The sequence below is a fragment of the Bacillus rossius genome, chromosome 7 (genome assembly GCF_032445375.1).
Source record: "Bacillus rossius redtenbacheri isolate Brsri chromosome 7, Brsri_v3, whole genome shotgun sequence".
Taxonomy (NCBI): Eukaryota; Metazoa; Arthropoda; class Insecta; order Phasmatodea; family Bacillidae; genus Bacillus; species Bacillus rossius.
Genome location: NC_086335.1, coordinates 54,628,864 through 54,646,315, shown reverse-complemented (window position 1 = coordinate 54,646,315; position 17,452 = coordinate 54,628,864). Strand labels below are relative to the sequence as shown.

General features: G+C 37.7%; 1 protein-coding gene across 2 annotated transcripts in view; it reads right to left on the bottom strand.

Annotated features, from left to right (window-relative positions):
• LOC134534045 (nucleobindin-2) overlaps nucleotides 1-17,452 on the bottom strand; it is a 30,126-nt gene that overhangs the window by 11,121 nt on the left and 1,553 nt on the right. For both annotated transcript variants that reach the window (XM_063372009.1, XM_063372010.1), the window contains exons 2-8: nucleotides 14,671-14,805; nucleotides 13,680-13,790; nucleotides 11,762-11,989; nucleotides 6,661-6,834; nucleotides 3,491-3,593; nucleotides 2,508-2,688; nucleotides 530-686 (exon numbers count right to left, since the gene is read on the bottom strand). In XM_063372009.1, coding sequence (XP_063228079.1) covers nucleotides 530-686; nucleotides 2,508-2,688; nucleotides 3,491-3,593; nucleotides 6,661-6,834; nucleotides 11,762-11,989; nucleotides 13,680-13,790; nucleotides 14,671-14,802 — 1,086 coding nt within the window. In that variant the 5' untranslated portion in view covers nucleotides 14,803-14,805. The remainder of the gene's footprint in view (nucleotides 1-529; nucleotides 687-2,507; nucleotides 2,689-3,490; nucleotides 3,594-6,660; nucleotides 6,835-11,761; nucleotides 11,990-13,679; nucleotides 13,791-14,670; nucleotides 14,806-17,452) is intronic.

Below are 17,452 nucleotides of genomic sequence, written 5' to 3'. Positions count from 1 at the left end.
GTGTGTGACCGAGTGGTGCGAGACTGTGTGTGGACAGGTGCGAGGTAAGGGGCGAACCACTGTCGAGCCTAGCTCCAGTGAGGAGTGCGGACTGTGGACTGGACAGACACTTAGTGATGCATAAACAGACATTAAGTGTGTGGTGATTTAATTAGTAATGCAAATATTAGTAGCAATAAAACTGAATAAAATTAATTGGGTTATCCTTACAAACCAGTTTTCCCCACTCGTAACAATACTGACCACCGTCTAAGGGTTTTTCCGGCTCTGAAATCTGAGTGATGCAACTGTTGAAGTACAGCAACTTTAAGGAACAAGCTAGTTAGCTGCAGTTTCTACAGAGTTGATGGCACACAGGCAAGACACTAGACTCTCATTCTGAAGGAGCTGGGCTCGAATCCTGGTCTGACCGGCCTGATTTCTAGTTTCACAGGTTCTCCCACAGCGACTTCAGGCAAATGCCTGGGGTGGTTCAATACCAATAGGCCATGTGATCTGTCCGTGACCTCACCAGTCACGAGTGACTCACCAGTCCCTGCTGGACCAACTTCTGCACTTCCATCTGGCGCTGATGCTCAAACCTCTGATACTCCTCAGGGGTGTACAGCTGTTGCTGGTCCAAGCTCTGCCACCCCTGGTCTTTCTCAAACTCCGGTTTCTTCGTCTGGGCCATGAACTCTTGAAAGCTGCGACAGAGTTGGTTCACAGTAACATTTGGTTCATTTTCAGGCACACTTTGTATTTTTTTTTAATATAGGCATCATAGATTGCAAAAAAAAAAAAAAAAAAAAAAATCAATTTTATGAGATCCATATGCAAAAAGTTGATGAAATAAAATTAGTCAATCCATAATTTACTAAGTCAAAATAATTTTTCACTTGACTCACAAATCACACACTATATATTTTTCTTTTAAAATAATTTTTCTGATACATCTAATTTTTTTAGTCACTTCAAAACCTTTAAAACAGAGTCTTACTGTAATATTATAAAATAGATTGAAATATTCTGAGTAAAATGAGAGCCAACTATAGAATTCAGGGTTGCTACAAAATTTTGAAAATGAAATTCCCTGACTTCTCCTGGTTTTCCAGTCTATATGGAAAATTTTCGAAACCACTACATTATGATTGTAGTCGTAATTTGTAACTTATTTGGAAAGTTCGTAAATTGCAGTTTTTATGCAGCATATTTGCAAGACCATATGATAATAGGTACAAGACCTGTATTTTCAGTTTTAATATTAGTTAACATAAGTAATCTTCATGAGTGGTTCAACTATGTGCAAATCAACTTCAATTAGAAAAAATTAATACATGTCAAAATGTACCAAAGCATGAATTAACAAACAATTATAAAAATGTTAAATTTAAATAAAGTACTTACAAATTTCAAAGAAGTAATAGTAAAGCTGCTGTTTTTAAGATAGTGAATATGGCACAATTAAAGATTTGGGACCACAGCATTTAAAAAATATATTAATGTTTTTGGTGTTGTGAATTGCATTGGATTTCACGGTATTTTGCTGTTCGCGAAAATGTTCTGGAACAACATGTAGAGTAGCAAGTTTTTTTTTTTAAAAAAAAAAGGCAAATAAGAACTGAAATGAAAGGTTGTTTTATTACATAATTTAAATATTTTATTTAACAAATATTTTCCATATATATATATATATATATATATATATATATATATATATATATATATATATATATATATATATATATATATATATATATATGGAAAATATTTGTTAAATAAAATATTTAAATTATGTAATAAAACAACCTTTCATTATTATATATATATATATATATATTGTAGCTGACTTAACCTAACTAACATTTCACTTATTATTTGTCTATAATTTTCCAGATGATGTTACATGACGTGAAAAAAAAAAATGTGGTGGGATTCTAAATTTGTTCTTACTATTTGAATTCAATATTTGTACTCGCGAATAATTTTGTATTTGTATCCGAATCTGATAATTCACACAGGCCTAGCCCTTAGCAAGGAAAATTTTTTTTATTTTGAAGAAGCTAGGTTCTTCAGGTTGGGAATCACCGATGTAAGAATTAACGTGCCCCACATGAAATACTGGTGAAGGTGGCAGGTTTAGAAAGTTAGAGACGAACAGGGTGTCCACAAGGAAAAAATATTTTGTACCAACCTAGGCGAGAAAAAAGTACTAAATTATAATTTGTTATGGTTTTTAACAATTTAGGAAGTTATTATGACGTTGCAATGCTCGAACTTAAATATCACACACACACACACACATACATACCATAGTTTTTTTAAAAATAATTACGCTTAATAATAAAACATATTGGAGTTACTGTAATATTATTATATTAAAGAAAAAATGTACTAGATCTGTAGTAAACCACTAAAAAAAGTTATAAAAGTACCAGATCTAGTAGGAATATACTAACTGTGGACACCCTGGAGACGAAGCTGGAACGTCTGCGGAGAAGGACGCCGGGCTACGCCAGCAAGCTCACCTGATGAGGTTGTCCTTGTTGGTGTCTGCCTCCTTGAACACGTGCTCGCGCATGCGCTCCATCTCCTCGATGCGCTCCCGCATGTCGTCCTCGGGCGCCCCGGAGTTGTACAGCTTGTCCAGCTCCTTCAGGAAGAGCGCCTTCACCTCCGCCTGGTCCCAGAAGCCGTTCCCGTCCAGGTCTGCCACACACAGAACAGACAATGACAGCCTCGTAGGATTCTTAAACTGAGGGAGGCTGTCTAACTTGGTTCAGATGCTCCAAATGCACACGGGTGCTGAGGGCGACACTGGTTGGTGCATCACACGCCTCATTCCCTCTGCATGTGAGGCAATGTACTGTGGCATGCAGTCTTTGCATCAATAACATGCCTCTCTAGGATTTAAACGGTGACTCTATAGATTTATAGTGAAATAATGGGTTCCCAGCACGTACCTAGACTCATTACAACACTGTGTGCCTAGTTTTTCATACCTAAAAATGCCTGTTTTAGCCTTTCATAAAAATAATAAGAAAAGTCCTTTGTCATTTTCAATTAGAGTAGAGCCATCTTTTTATGTTTTTTTTTTTAAAGAGGAACAGTAAAAAAGTTATATGCAGAAAATTTTAGTTACCCAAGCAGGAGTTTGACTTTCAGGAAATGGTCCTCCCTATAAAAATGAATAAATATGACATTCCAGAATTTTAATTAAGTTTGGCCTTTTTTTCCCTTAAAGAATGTAATAGATTCCAAAATTACAATAAATTCATAAAAATTAAACTAATGTTTGTTAGACACTCAAATATTAATGTAACTAGAAAATTCTTGTTTCACTAACTTACAAAGAGAGAGTTTTTATTAGTTAAAAAGAAAAGGATGTTCACAATTTTTTATATGTGAAAAATTCCACAAAAATAAAATATTCAGTTTCACAAAATGAATTTTATCAAAATACTGAACTATGAACTGCTGACTATATAGCGCACATGAAGCAAGCACGCACCATGGAGGAAGAAGAACGTCTTGGGGTCGAACTCCTGATTCTCCATGTGGTCCTGCTTCTCCCACACTTCCTCCAGCTGCTGCTTGCTGCCGGGGTGGTGCAGCTGGAACAGGACTCTCACACCCTCAGACATCCCGCGCCCGGCTCCGGCCAGAGGGTGGCCACGTCTGTGCCTTATGGTCTGTGCCATGTTGGGCGGAGGCCCGAAACACTGCCTCAAGTGAAGTGTCTGCATTGTGGAGACAGTTTTAAATCACTGTACCGTATTTAATCACATAATGTCCGCCATCACATAATGTCCGTACATTTCTTTTTAAATACTTGAAATGGAATTTTTTTTAAATCCGCATAAAGTCCGCACCAGACAAAGCAACCTTGGCCACCCCTGAAAGGCACAGTAACGGAATGGAAAATTACAGACGCTGTCAACAATGCTTTGACCTTGAGTTGTTCATTTCTCCGGAGCGGTCGCTGAGAGGGTTTTGTAGCGTGGTGAAACCATCCGGACTCAGAAACTCACACTCCACTGCGCAGCTGCCTGCGACGTCACGCGAGTTGCAAGGGGATGGGCTATATATAGCACAAGCCAGTACACGTCAACTCACACTACGTCACAAAGTAGGGGAGGTAGTGGAGAAGTGGTGGGGGTACATGCGCACGGTTTTTTTATACACACAGTGGGCAAGGGACAGGGAGGGAGGCTCGCCGGCGCCGGCTAATGCAGACATTAGAAATCTGCCCCGTGCCGTCAGTGGCCATCTCAATGAAAGATTAAAAAAATATCTTTTCACGCAAAGCATTTATTTTGTCTAGGCTGGCTGCGGCTTCTGAACGTAAGAGCGCACACGCGAGTGAAAGAAAAAAAAAATGAGTGGCGTCTTCCACTAATCACCGGCACCCAATTATCTCGACACCTGTCACTCTGCTAGTAAACTAATTATGAGAGAACAATTTTTTTTACTCTACACAAAACGTAAAATTTTGAGGAAAAAATTTTTTTTCGGACTTCACCTCATAATGTCCGCACCCCCTTTTTTTTTGTCAAAAATGTAGCCAAATTACTGCGGACATTATGCGAGTAAATACGGTATTTTTATGGAAAGTGACTGACTGTACCGACGGAGATTCTAATGCGTACCTACTAACCATCAGACGTAGATGAGCACCATTTCCGCAACGTTTTGGGCGTGACAATGTAGCGATGGCGGGTAAGAAAATGACTTGAATTACGTCACAGCCTCCCATGAAAGGTCTTTACTCTGGCACATTTCGGACCAAGGCCATGTTGTTTTAGTGATTCTGCCACTATCATCAATAAAGTTTTAACGTTCTACAAAAGAAAAATTAATAAACAGTATAATGATTTTTAAAAAAAGTTGCAATAAGTTCCTTTTATAGAAGGGAAAAATACAGATGAGCGCTGCTCTTCTTCAAGTACATGTAAAAATGTGAAAAGTAACTTGCTGGAAAACACTATAGTGAAATGAAAACCAATAAATCTGAGCGAACTAAAAATGGCGGGGCAATGCAGTAATGCATTCTGGAGGCTAAGTTCAATGGACGGGAGCAGCTCGATCTGTGCCAGACTACACAATGTGGACAACCACAGAACACCGGATTAAAGACCTTTCACTGTATGTGACCAGAAGAATACGAAGCAGACGATGACAAAGAAAAAGAAGATGAAGACTCATGGCTTACAGTCTTGTCAAGATTGTGATTATCAGAGACAATGAGGGGTAATGAAAGTGAAGCTTTTATGGAATAAATAAGTGGGAAAGGAAGGGGGGGGGGGGGGTGAAACAGGATCACCTTAAGAAAACCCAACAGTTCGCTGCAGTCTGCCGTATTCCCAGCTAGCAAAAAAATCTTGCTTCAAACCCAACTAGAATTGAACCCAGGTCGTTCAGGTGGAAAGGCAAGTGATCTGACCACTCGACCACTGGCTGTCCCATGAACAATAAAACAAAATCTGTGCAGGGGGAATATATGTCAACTACTAAGCCATGCTTTCTCCCAGGGTGTCTACAAATACCAATAAACCCATTTCAGGTTATTTTCAAAATATTTTAACAAAATTTGTTTGAGTTTATTAAAGGTTGATTATTAAATCTACAGTTATAACCAAAATCAAACTTGAGCCAATGCAATAAGATATTTTCTAACATTTGCAAGAACATACAGATTTTTTAGTTAAAAAAAAATTCACTGATAGTTCCCACATGCAACTATAAACTAAAGTGAGGTGTCAAATAAACAAAATACAAATTAGGAAAAGGCTACTGGAGTATTAAGTTTTAAGACTTCCAGCACCATTGCTGATTATTTAAGGACCTTTTCCTGACTTACATGACCAGTCCAGTTTTCTTATTTTTTCATGACTTTTGTGACCTGTAAACTCCCTTTATCCACTTCCACCTTTGTTTTAAACACACATTTCATCATTGTCATTACCATCCATTATCATCATGATTACTAATTAAGCTTTACATCTCATCGACAAAGTCATCAGGATGCTAACAACACAGACCCAGGATATTGGCGAAAGTATCAGCCATGGCCTATTGCAGTGGTCCTCAAAGTTTTTTCCCTACAAATAATTGTAGGTGCACCACATACAAATTTCTGAGAAAAATGTTATAATAATTAGGTCAAATATTACAGAAAAACACAACTTAAGTATATTCAGGCTTGTTTACAAAAAATAAAGAGCAACAACCACGCCATACTGAAATAAATCACTATTCGGCTCACGTACTCGACACTATAAGGCTGATATGGCGAGGTAGTAAGTCAGTCATCTGGAGGCGCTACAAGCGATGTTGTGCGCACAACGATACACAATAGATCGAAGCAACCTTAGTTTACTTACCTTGGCCTTGGGTAAAACTGTCTTAATAATTATCCAGTCTGTGAATTTTCACTTCAAGTGTTCGAAGCTTGTTGAGGTCCTCTGCCATGTTGGGTGTTGGGTGTGGAAGCTGTTCAACATGCAGCAGGCCTTGGTTCAATAACCGAGTAAACCAAGATGGGAGGGGAGGGACCCTTCCAACATGAGTTTACATAAGTTGCATGTTACATAGCTTGTAGTGTTACTGTGCACAGGCTAACGTACTTAAGCGACACCTATGGAAGTCAATAACTTCCAATTTTACTGGTATGGTACTCACAGGCTCATGCTTCTTATGTTTTTCCTCTTGTTTCTGGTATTCCTCTTCCAGTTTCTTCTTGTTCTCTTCATCAAGAGTCTTTAATGCCTCCTGCTTTTCAAACTCCTTCTGCATTTCATACTGCTTGAATTCCTCTTGTCTCTTTCTGTCAGCCTCCGCTAGATCCGCCGAAGTCTGAGGAAACAAACAGCATTAATGCTGAATAAAGAATATGAATAAAAATTGTTATGTTTTCCATATAATTATTTATGGCTACTATAATGTTATATTAGCAGCAGTTACACGGTTTTAAATCAACAGCAAAAAGTCTACATTAAACACAAGATTATTAACTGTTTCATTTTAAACTGAAAAATACTAAAACTTAAATTCTGTGCATACCAATTGATGTACATAGTATATGCATTGTACATAATTAAGTTTTTTGCATGTGTCAGTTGTTATAAGCTTTCTGAAAATAATAAAGAGTTGCACGACTTGTCTCTTTTTACTTTTATGCAGTAACTTTGGGAGTAAATTTATCTGTAAGATATGCTTTTTGCAGAGTTTTTTTTTTTCAGGATGGTGGAAAGTCATTAATGCCCTAAAATGTTATTTTATTGAGTCAGTGTGTACTCACATACTCAAATAAATTTATACTAAAGTAATAAAAACATGAAAACTTACACTGCATGCAAGTTTAAGTAATGGACTGGCAATGGATGTTTTATGTTTTGGTTGGTAATGAACTAATGATGGTCATATACATTCTAATATGGTATCGTTATGAGACTTCTGTCGATGTCAATTCATTTTTAAATAACTAAACAGCTGAAAATGTAGATTGCACACACATTTCACTCAACACTGGATGTTTGTAGTTACTTTGACAGCAGGAAACAGCATACACACTTATATGTAAGGACATGCACTTTTCACGAAAACAAAAATATTATGAGAAAAGTGAAACTGACACATCACTTAGTTTTCACGTGAGTTAAGATATATTAAGAAAAATAATTAAATATGCTAAACAAAATGATACGGTATGAGCCAGGACAAAATTAATTTCTGTACGAGCATCTTTTCTCTTCCATCAAAAAACAAAACAAATATGTAAACACAATGTTTGGTTACAGGACAACCAAACTACAAAGAGAAGAATATGGCAACTGAATTAGAGTGTGTTCCATTTCTTTTCTGCCTGAGAGTCTAAAAAAAAGACAAGCAAAGTACAAGTTCTCATCTATGTTAGCTAAGAGAAGGCAACCAATGAGTATTTTTTTCCCATATTGATGTGCTTGTTTACACTTCAAAATAATTTTCTTCTTAAATATAATATTAACTACAGTAAATTATATGGTAGACATGTTGCACAAAACCAAAATTTACATTTTAGTTTTTCATTCTTAACGTTTATTAGCGTTGTCAAAAAAAATGTCGTACAGCTGCATCTCAGGTACCAAAACAAGGAATAAACTCTTCTAATAGTAGTTACAAACACAAACTTGCACACTTTGCCAGCCTAACAACTGTGTATCAGCACGCCAATGTAGGTTCTACGAGAAAAATACGTGGTGACAAAGGATGTATAAAAATGAGCAGATGTGTAAAAACGAGTTGGTGGAAGTAATTCTGATACAGTAAAACCTTTTTGTTGCGACCCCATTTATTGCGACCACCTCTCTATTACAACCCGATTTAGAGTAACCGTGAAAAAATTGCTGAAAATCCGAAGAAAATCGGACAGAAAATAAGTTTCTTGTGGTGAGTAGCGTGTTACTGCGTTTCTCTTGCCGAGTGCTGTACTGCCGTAGGAAGCGCATATCTAAAAATAGATACCACTTCCTGTCGACCGCTGTCAGCGCTAAACAACCTCCATTCCACATCCCTTTGCCGGCAGGGTGCAGATAAAGGTTTTTGTGGCAACGTGTTTACGTTTAGCTTTTTGCGAGTGTCTAGTGTGGTACGCAGTTAAGGCAAAGCTACCTGCTGGATTTCTCTTGATTTTCATTACTATCGGTTGACAATACACAGCGACTGACTGGATGCACGCCCGCCTCGACTTGTTTTAACTGCCGCAGCGATGTTTATTTTGACAGCTCAAGCAATTATCTTTTCCCGTGGGTTGATAGAAAAAGGTCGCTTCACCCAGCAAAAAAAAAAGGCTACGCCACTTATTCCCCGCGCAGGAAACACACTGGCTGCCGTCTGTCTACCCCACATTTATCTTTCTTCTAACATTCCACGTCTCGCCTCTCGTGCGAGCAATAACTAGGGCCACGATTATATGGTGAATCGCGAAATCGCGAATTTATACGGAAAATGCGAAAAAAGCGATTTTTAAGAAAAACCGCTAAATAACACTGAAATTACACAATACAAGTCTCTTATATTTTAATGTGAAAAGCTTGATAGTCAAGACTTGCCCGGGTCCTGGTTGATAAGCTGGAAAAATTTCCTGCGTTGCATTTCTACATGCTTCCTCTAATCAGCTTTAGGGCGCCGTCTGGTCAACGTGTGTGTTAGTGAAACGGGATGATAAGAGCGACGCTCAATGATAGTTCTAGCGCGGTAAAACCTCTAAGTGCAAGGCTCTGAACTGGCGCGCAGTCATCTCGTTCCCGTCAGATAACTGTGAAATTTGAGCGGTGACCGTAACACTATATGGCGGAAAAATAAAGATAAAGGTCTAATGTATTTCCCTATGATACTTTCAAGAAATTTGTAACGGGTTTTTTACACCTAAAACTTCGAAAACATTCCTTTTAGCCATTTTATCTCAACAGAACCAGTTGGGCATTAACAAATTCTTAAATGCTTTTCGTAAACAGACTCCAGTCGGATATCTAGTGTAGTTTGGAAATCGCGTAGGTTTTTCGTGGCTGTGCGCGGCACACGACTGTAGTTGCCATGCGTTAAGCGCCGAGAATGTTGTCCGGCAGGAAGGGCGAGTATAGTTCATTTGCGGCAAAAATGAATACTTTTACGGCCCTGCTAAATTTTTCCATTAAAGAAATTTTGAAGTTTCAGTGATTTTCCAGCAGAAATAATGTTGTGTAACTAACAAACAAATTGTATCAAAACAATTAACAGTAAATGGCTGTCGCGGGGGCCCTTAAAAATTTTTCATTTTACCAGAAATGGACTATACAAACCTTGCTTTCGTTGCACGCAGTTTGGAGAAGGGGAGGAAGGATGTTGACAGTTTCACATGCCAAAGGATGTTGAGGGAGGAGGGGGAGAGAGACACGATGGTTTGTATGCCTGGGAGGGATGAACCTTGAAGTCTGGACAAGGGAAGGAGAGGTAAGCCGTATGACGTCATGCATCCGCCGCCTGTGCTGCTGCCAGCCTGTCTAGACGAGATTCCCGCGCTCCCACTTACATTGCACAAGCTACTGCTGCCGTATTTTTAAAGGAAATGTCCCATTATTTTTTTGTTATTCTTACATGAACATTATTGGAAGTATTAAAGCCGACACAAAAATACGCTGTGTGTCAAAATGTCCACTTTTTTGACGGTTCCTGAGAATGTATTCGTAAAATCACTGCTTCGTTAAATCCGGGGTTCGTGACATCAGGGTTCTAGTGTATTTAACTACGGCAAGCAGAAAACGTACATGTAAACTAACCAGTAAAAATAAACTGTCTATTGACATATTTTCTTTAGAGGTGGCCTGTAGGGCGACGGACTTGTCATGTAGGTTGAAGTGGGTTTAAAGCAAAGCCGTCTAGCATTGTGAGTGACAGCATCCTGCCATTGTACGGCTGGTTTCTTAGCGAGTAGCGGTTTGGGAAAAGAGGGAGGGGTTTGAAATCAACTGAAAATTTCGGAAAACATCTATTACGACCCCCCCTCTCTTACGACCCTATTCCTGGGAACCGTGAGGGGTCGTTTCAGACAGGTTTGACTGTATAAAATAAAAATATTTTTTTTTTGTTTTCCGGTGGAGCAGACACCCAAAAGTAGCGGTTGGGTTTCTATTTAGTTTAACATGTTATGTCCCTGAATTTTTTTTTCTTCTCTGGCTTCATACATTTTAGTGGCAATATGGCCTACCTGTTTACTCCGTTTGGAACAATTACTGTTTATGGTGATATACGCCTACTTGAAAAGAATTTCTTAAAGTGAGAGTTTTAAAAATTAATAAGTGTTTTATTGTGTTTGGTTTATAATTTTTTTAACAAAATTTTGTATTACTTTGATACCTAAATATAATTGATTGTATATTTATTTTTAATTATTTTAGCATGGAATAAAACAAGTTGATGTTTACGGCAAACTTTTATTTACAATGTTTTAACATAATTTTAACATGATTTTTAAACCACTTTGCAGTTTATTCACCGACTTTCAGTACCGCTTTAAAACATTTTAATGATGAAATTTACCACTTACTGTAACTTAAAAATTAACTGGGAAAACATGTTCACACAGTATACTTTTGTTTAAATTTGATGTAATAATTTATGAAACTAACCTCAAGAATCATTAAAACTTGTTATGTAAGGGTTCGATTGAATGAATGTATGTATGTAGTATGTCTGTTCCAATGTTGTAACATTAAGGAAATTGTTTTATTTCAATCACTAGAACAAACTAGGCATATTGAAATAAGAAACCTTTTCCGCTACAGAGTCTCAGGACAGCAAAGATCAAAGTGGGCTCTCAGCCACGGCTTTGTACATACATACTGTATAGAAGTCGCCAGCCCAGGTTAAAATTTCTAATACGGTTCGAGGTAGTTGGTTAATTCACCGCCGCAATCGCCACCATCTCCAGGGCATCGACTTGTGGTGGTCCCTAGCGGACAAGTGTCGAACTCTTCAAACACCCCTTCCCCCCTCCCCGTTGAACGACCTTGAGCTGCAGTGAATGATTGGTGGGGGGTACGGGGGAACGACAGCGAGCGACAGTGCTGCGCTCTGACGTGTAAATGACAACCCGAGACGATACAGGGTGTTACGGCAGCGCCCTGCAGCGGTGAAGTTCCCAAGCTGCTCATCGTACGCTCTTGAAAAACATGGAGTAAATCCTATCCACTCGCGACTTCTATACAGTATATATATTCAAAGGCCACGGGGAGCGTCGGGATTGGCTACATCGCGGGGCACACACCTTGGCGATCAGCTTGCGCAGGTCCTCCGTCTCGAAGGTGTGGGGGTTGGCGTGGTCGAGGTGCTCGGGGACCGCTATCTTCAGGTGCTCCGTGTCCATGCCGTTCTTCAGCTCGTACTCCTTCTTGGCGAGGTGGCGCAGGCGCTCCAACTCTTGCCGCTTCAGCTCGTCCAGCTTCGTCCGCACGTTGTGGCTGACGAACTCCAGCTCCTGCGCAATCTTCCCGCTCTGCGCGGCACACGCGCAACTCACACCGTGTTGCACAGCAACTGAGACTAAAAGGTCTCTGATACAGATTTCTACAATTCTATGATTCGACACACTCCTTAACCCAGCACTAATCAAAAACCGCTTGCGTTCAGACATATTTCGGTCGATTCCGTCTTTTGACCTTGACCGCCAGATCACATTACTGCACTGCTGGCATTTTCAGTTCCCTCAGAGTTTATAGTTACCATTAGCAAATGAGACTAAAAGGTCTTTAAAACATATTTCTACAATTCTATGATTCGACACATTCCTTAGCCCAGCACTAATCAAAACCTGCTTGCGTTCAGACATATTTCGGTCGATTCCGTCTCTTGACCTTGACCGCCAGATCACATTACTGCTCTGCTGGCATTTTTAGTTCCCTTAAGAGTTTATAGTTACCACTGGTTTTCATTTCAGTAAAGTGTTTCAAGCTTTTTTTAGCAGGTTACATTTCAATCACATTTCATGGTTACAATCCCCATAATGATTTTTTGAAGAGGTGGTCTCAATCACAGATGCAACGTGATATCAAGAAAACTTTTTTTTAACAGTAGCATTCATCTCCATTTTTTTATTTTCTTTGGGTAACTTATGACTTTTTAAAAACAATTGTATTGTACATATATTTTTCTTTGGTATTTTCATTAAAGCTATAATTCAGTTAATCTGATACGGTAGCACCTTGGTTCTAAGCGTGCCAAATTATACCTTTCACTGAACAATGAAACCCCTTTGTAAAAAACTAAAGGCATCACGAAAAAATAATAATTTGAAATAGACGAAAATGTAAATATGAAAAAAAGTGTTTACATTTGCTTTAAATGGAACAAGGAAGCAAAATGCAGAATTTCAAGAGCATCCAATTATTCCTATGATGCTGGCCTCATCTCATGCTATTCTTCAAATTGAAAAATTTCCAATATTTTATCGTGTCCCACAAATTTCTTCCCCTGAGGCACTAAAACTGGTGAATTACTAGCAATATCATTGTACTTATATAGGGACAAGATTATATTGTTAATTGCGATAAAACCAAAATAACACCAATAACATGTCATTTCACCATATAACACCAAAATGCAAGTTAATACACCATAAAGCACCAAAATGGAACAAAAATAATGAAATTACCTAGCATATTTTTTTTCAAAATTCAACTCATATTGGAAAAACATAACCTTTTAATATAATAAATTCAATGAATGTAAATTATTTAGTTGGAGTTAGTACCAACCAAAATGCATGTACAAAATGGATTGAATTTTTTTTTATAAATTCCAACTGTTAATAGTAACTAATTTTTACATAATGATGTTATTACATTTTTTTTCAAATGCACATATACTTGCTGATTTATTTGTATAGTTCTCAGTAGTTTGGCATGCTTTTTACAAATTATTATTAACAAATTATATTTTGACTGTATCGTCAAAATGGCACTCTTTTGGTAAAGTAAGTATCATTGAACAAGCAAGTGTCATACTTGTTGAAAATGGTTCTATCTTTATGAATAAACAGAGTTGATGAATAATAAAAAAACAATAAAACTGAAATCTCCAGTTTTTAAATCGAAGTTGGCCTAAAGATAAAACCATAAAATATTGTCTCGTTAATTGATAAATATAGGGCCTACTTTGTTATTTGGCATGAAAATAGTGGTAATCACCCTGATGTCGACGTCTTCTGCCTTCTCCAGTTTGGCACGGAACTCCGGGTCACTTTCCAACGCAGACACCACTTCCTTCAGGTAGTGGTCGTATTCCACATTCGGAACCACCTGAAGGAACAGCACGGGGTCCATCACATGCGCTCAAGATCACCACCGACCAACACTACGTACGGACAGGAATCAGAGGCTGTACACGCAAATAACTGCAACTGGGTGAATGCGATGTTTAAGTCATAGGTTAGGTGTCCGCATGAGGACTTTACTCTACAGAGCAGGCCTGTGCGAAGCTTTGACTAAGCGAATCAATCAAAGCTCTTTTTAATACTCTATTTGACTTGGCCAGAAAATTTGCTATTCGTTTTATCTGAAGCTTCAGTTGTGATGCAAAGCTTGAAATCATTGGAAGCCTACAATTTGGTCATGAAAATATTGAGGTTTTTTTTTTGTGTGTTGTAATATATGTTTTTCTTGCATAAAGTTGGTTATTTGAAAAATCAAAAGAAGGCGCTCTGCTTGCTTTTATGAATGCTCAATATTATTATTATGTATTGTTATTTTATAACTTTATTAAAGGATGTTATATATAGGGCCGAATTTGGTTATTCACTTAATCAGTTCAAACATTAAAAACTTTTAATGATTATTATTTTTTTTACTTCAATCCTGTATTTTATAAAATGAGTGTAATAAAGCTTCTCTACAGCTTCGCCGAGAACGATGTTCGCAATTCTATTAGACTTTGAAAATATTTTTAATATTTGATTTGTCAGATGCTTTGCACCAAAATACCAGTATTTTGCACAGGCCTACCAAGTGAGATCAACTCAAGGCACATGCTGCATGTCATACACATATATTTCCTGACAGATACTTTCAAAGAGCTGAACATATTGTGGATAAATACGTCCTCACTTTCTATTTCAGGTTTCCATTTTTTTATTTTTTATTTTTACCTTCACATAATGTAATTCACCGCATGTAAACTCACCTTATTGTCACTGTCTATTTCATTTTCAGCATTGTTTTTCTCATCTTCCTTAACTTTTTTTTCAGTTACTGGAGGACCCACTGCTGCCTGTATGGTTAAGGTGGTCACTAGGACCAATAAGGTCCACTTCATGGTCTAAAAACAATGTTAAACAAACTTATGCACTTTTTTGTTGAAAAACTAATGCTAATTTTTAAGTTAAAAATCCGTGCAACTAGTTAATACAGGACTAATAAAATAATGACATAACATGACACCTAGTAAAAATAATTAAGAGCTGCAGTAATGAGTATGTATCGACAGAAAAATCAGATTATGAAGCTCATAATTATTCTTCATGGCATAACAGCATAAACAGAACATAAATTTACCTATCCCTCTATTTAATTGAATTTTTTTTTTTACTAAATCTTTAGAATTATTGCTTCCTAAAATTTTAGTTATTCTTTCTGAAAAATTAAAAACAAAAAAATTACTTTAAAATAAAAAAATAGAGTCAATCTATGGCTGGATGATTTAATATTTAAGTAAGGTTTTATAAACTGTTATAACTTATCTACTATTAATTTTTCCGTTAAATATTAATTTAAGACTTTTTTGTATATTTTTTTCTGAAAGAATGTTATACTTTATCCTCCACTCACTACGATGGTGTCAATGGTTTTTCGCCTGATTTCACGTAGCATTTCTCTCATATTGTTTTCAAATTTTTGTGTACCTCTGTCCCTGTTGAGATCATTTGTACATAAATGCACCACCACCCTTTTCACACCTTCCAGATTGCACTCCTTTACCTTTCCCTGTACATCTGCAATTGTCTCTCCAATTCTGACTGCCTTGTAGGCCCCATTAACCTTTATGTATCGGAGAATCGTGTCCCCGAACAGTGCTTCCAACTCCCTGCCAGTTCCATCCCCTTTGTTGGTCTCTTCTTGTACCCTGTCATTTTCTTTCTGCTTGTCTACACTCCCCTTACTAGCCACCTCAGCCTAACTTTCCTTGTTTCCCTCCACTTTATCGCAAACTCTACTCCGTATTTCTGTCTCTTCTACCCTTTCTTCCTGACTAATGTTTTTTACCCCCACCCCCCCACCCCACCCCTCTATACTTCCATACCTTCACTTTCTCTTCTAAAATGCCATTTAATCTCTTCAATCTGCTGATCTCTTCCTCTATCCCCCTCACTATATCAGTATGCTCCCTCAACCTAGCATTTTCTCTCATTTTACTCACCTTCAACTCTGCTCTTAACTGGTTTACTTCGTTTTGTTGGTCCCCATCCTCGTTCTGCTCGTCCCACCACCTCTCCATTTATTTCCTTTCCTCGGACACATACACTTTGCTCCTCTGTATACCTTCCCTCCATTTCAGCTAGGACCCTTTTTAGGTTCTCGACTTCTTACTCATGTTTATTTAGTCTGTCTATTACTTTTCTATGTGTCCTATACTCTTCTAACCTTCTCAATATGCCATTTCCTTTCTGCTCCACCTGCTGTAAGATTTCCTCTCCATTTTGTTCCCTTAGCTTCCTCCTCTTTCCGCATTTCCCCTCCTTTAACTAATGTCTCACAGAACATATTCCACAACCATTCCTTCCCCTGGGTTACACCCTACTGTCCTGACTCACTTCCCATCAGCCTACAATTGACTCCCTCCCATCCTTGGCACATTCGGCATTTGACCTACCTTCCTTTGCTAAGCTACACTTCTTGCAAATCCGCTCTTTATTCACGAGACCTTCTACCCCCTTTGTCAAACCTCCACAAGCAAAGTGAAACCACACACGAGTGCCACTATCCCTCTTCCTCCACACTTTCCTGCAACCCTTACATTTCACCCTCCCACACATCCCTAGCCTAGTCACACACTTGCTTGCCACCGAGCTTTGCCTTTCACGCACTTCTGCACCTTATGCCTGCCTAGCCTTTATTTGTGTCGCTGCTTATACTTTTAAAGTATGCACACCACGACAATCTCCACCCTACACTGACACTTATTTAGTTAAAAAAAAATTTAATTTTACTCCACCGTCATTGACACACACCTACACTTGCCGCCATTAGTTTTCAACTATGATTTTTAAACCCCTATAATTATAAAGTATAGTAAAGCCAAAACTCGCTCATAAAATAAATACTGTAGTTAGGTATATTTTAACAGGGGAAAACAAAATATTATTCTTTAGTTAAGTATATTTTAACAGGAGCAAATATTATTGTTGTTTTTGAACTACCACCCTTTAAAAGTTTGTAAAACATTAAACTCATTTGGAAAATTTATGGCTAACCTTCTTGGATCAAGTAAACTCGGTAAATATGTAGAGTCGTGGTATATAATATGCGGAAAAAAATGCAAAAAAATCTGAAAATACTTTTATTCTATGCTCTTTCACTTCCTCTTTTCAAATCAACCGGCGGAGATAAGAAATTCCAAATACTTTAGGAGCTATTGAATTTTTTAATTTTCATCACAATACCTGCGTATTCATGCTGCAATTACCATTGTTTCTTGTTTACGAGTATCTATTGTTTCTTATTGGACAATTTTGTCACGTGACAGTTCCGTGATTGGCCAGTATTCAAATGAACCAATACGTGATTATTTATTTATTTATTAATGTTCCGTCGGAGGTATCGCGACGTAGGTGATCGACTACAATTTTCCTTCTAATGGCAAAGAGGAAATGTAGCCTCCAACTTAGGTGGGCTTTTAACGTTTCTAATTTTAAAGTCTTATTTTTTATTTGGATATTGTAGCGCAAGTAATAAGTAACAAAAAAATT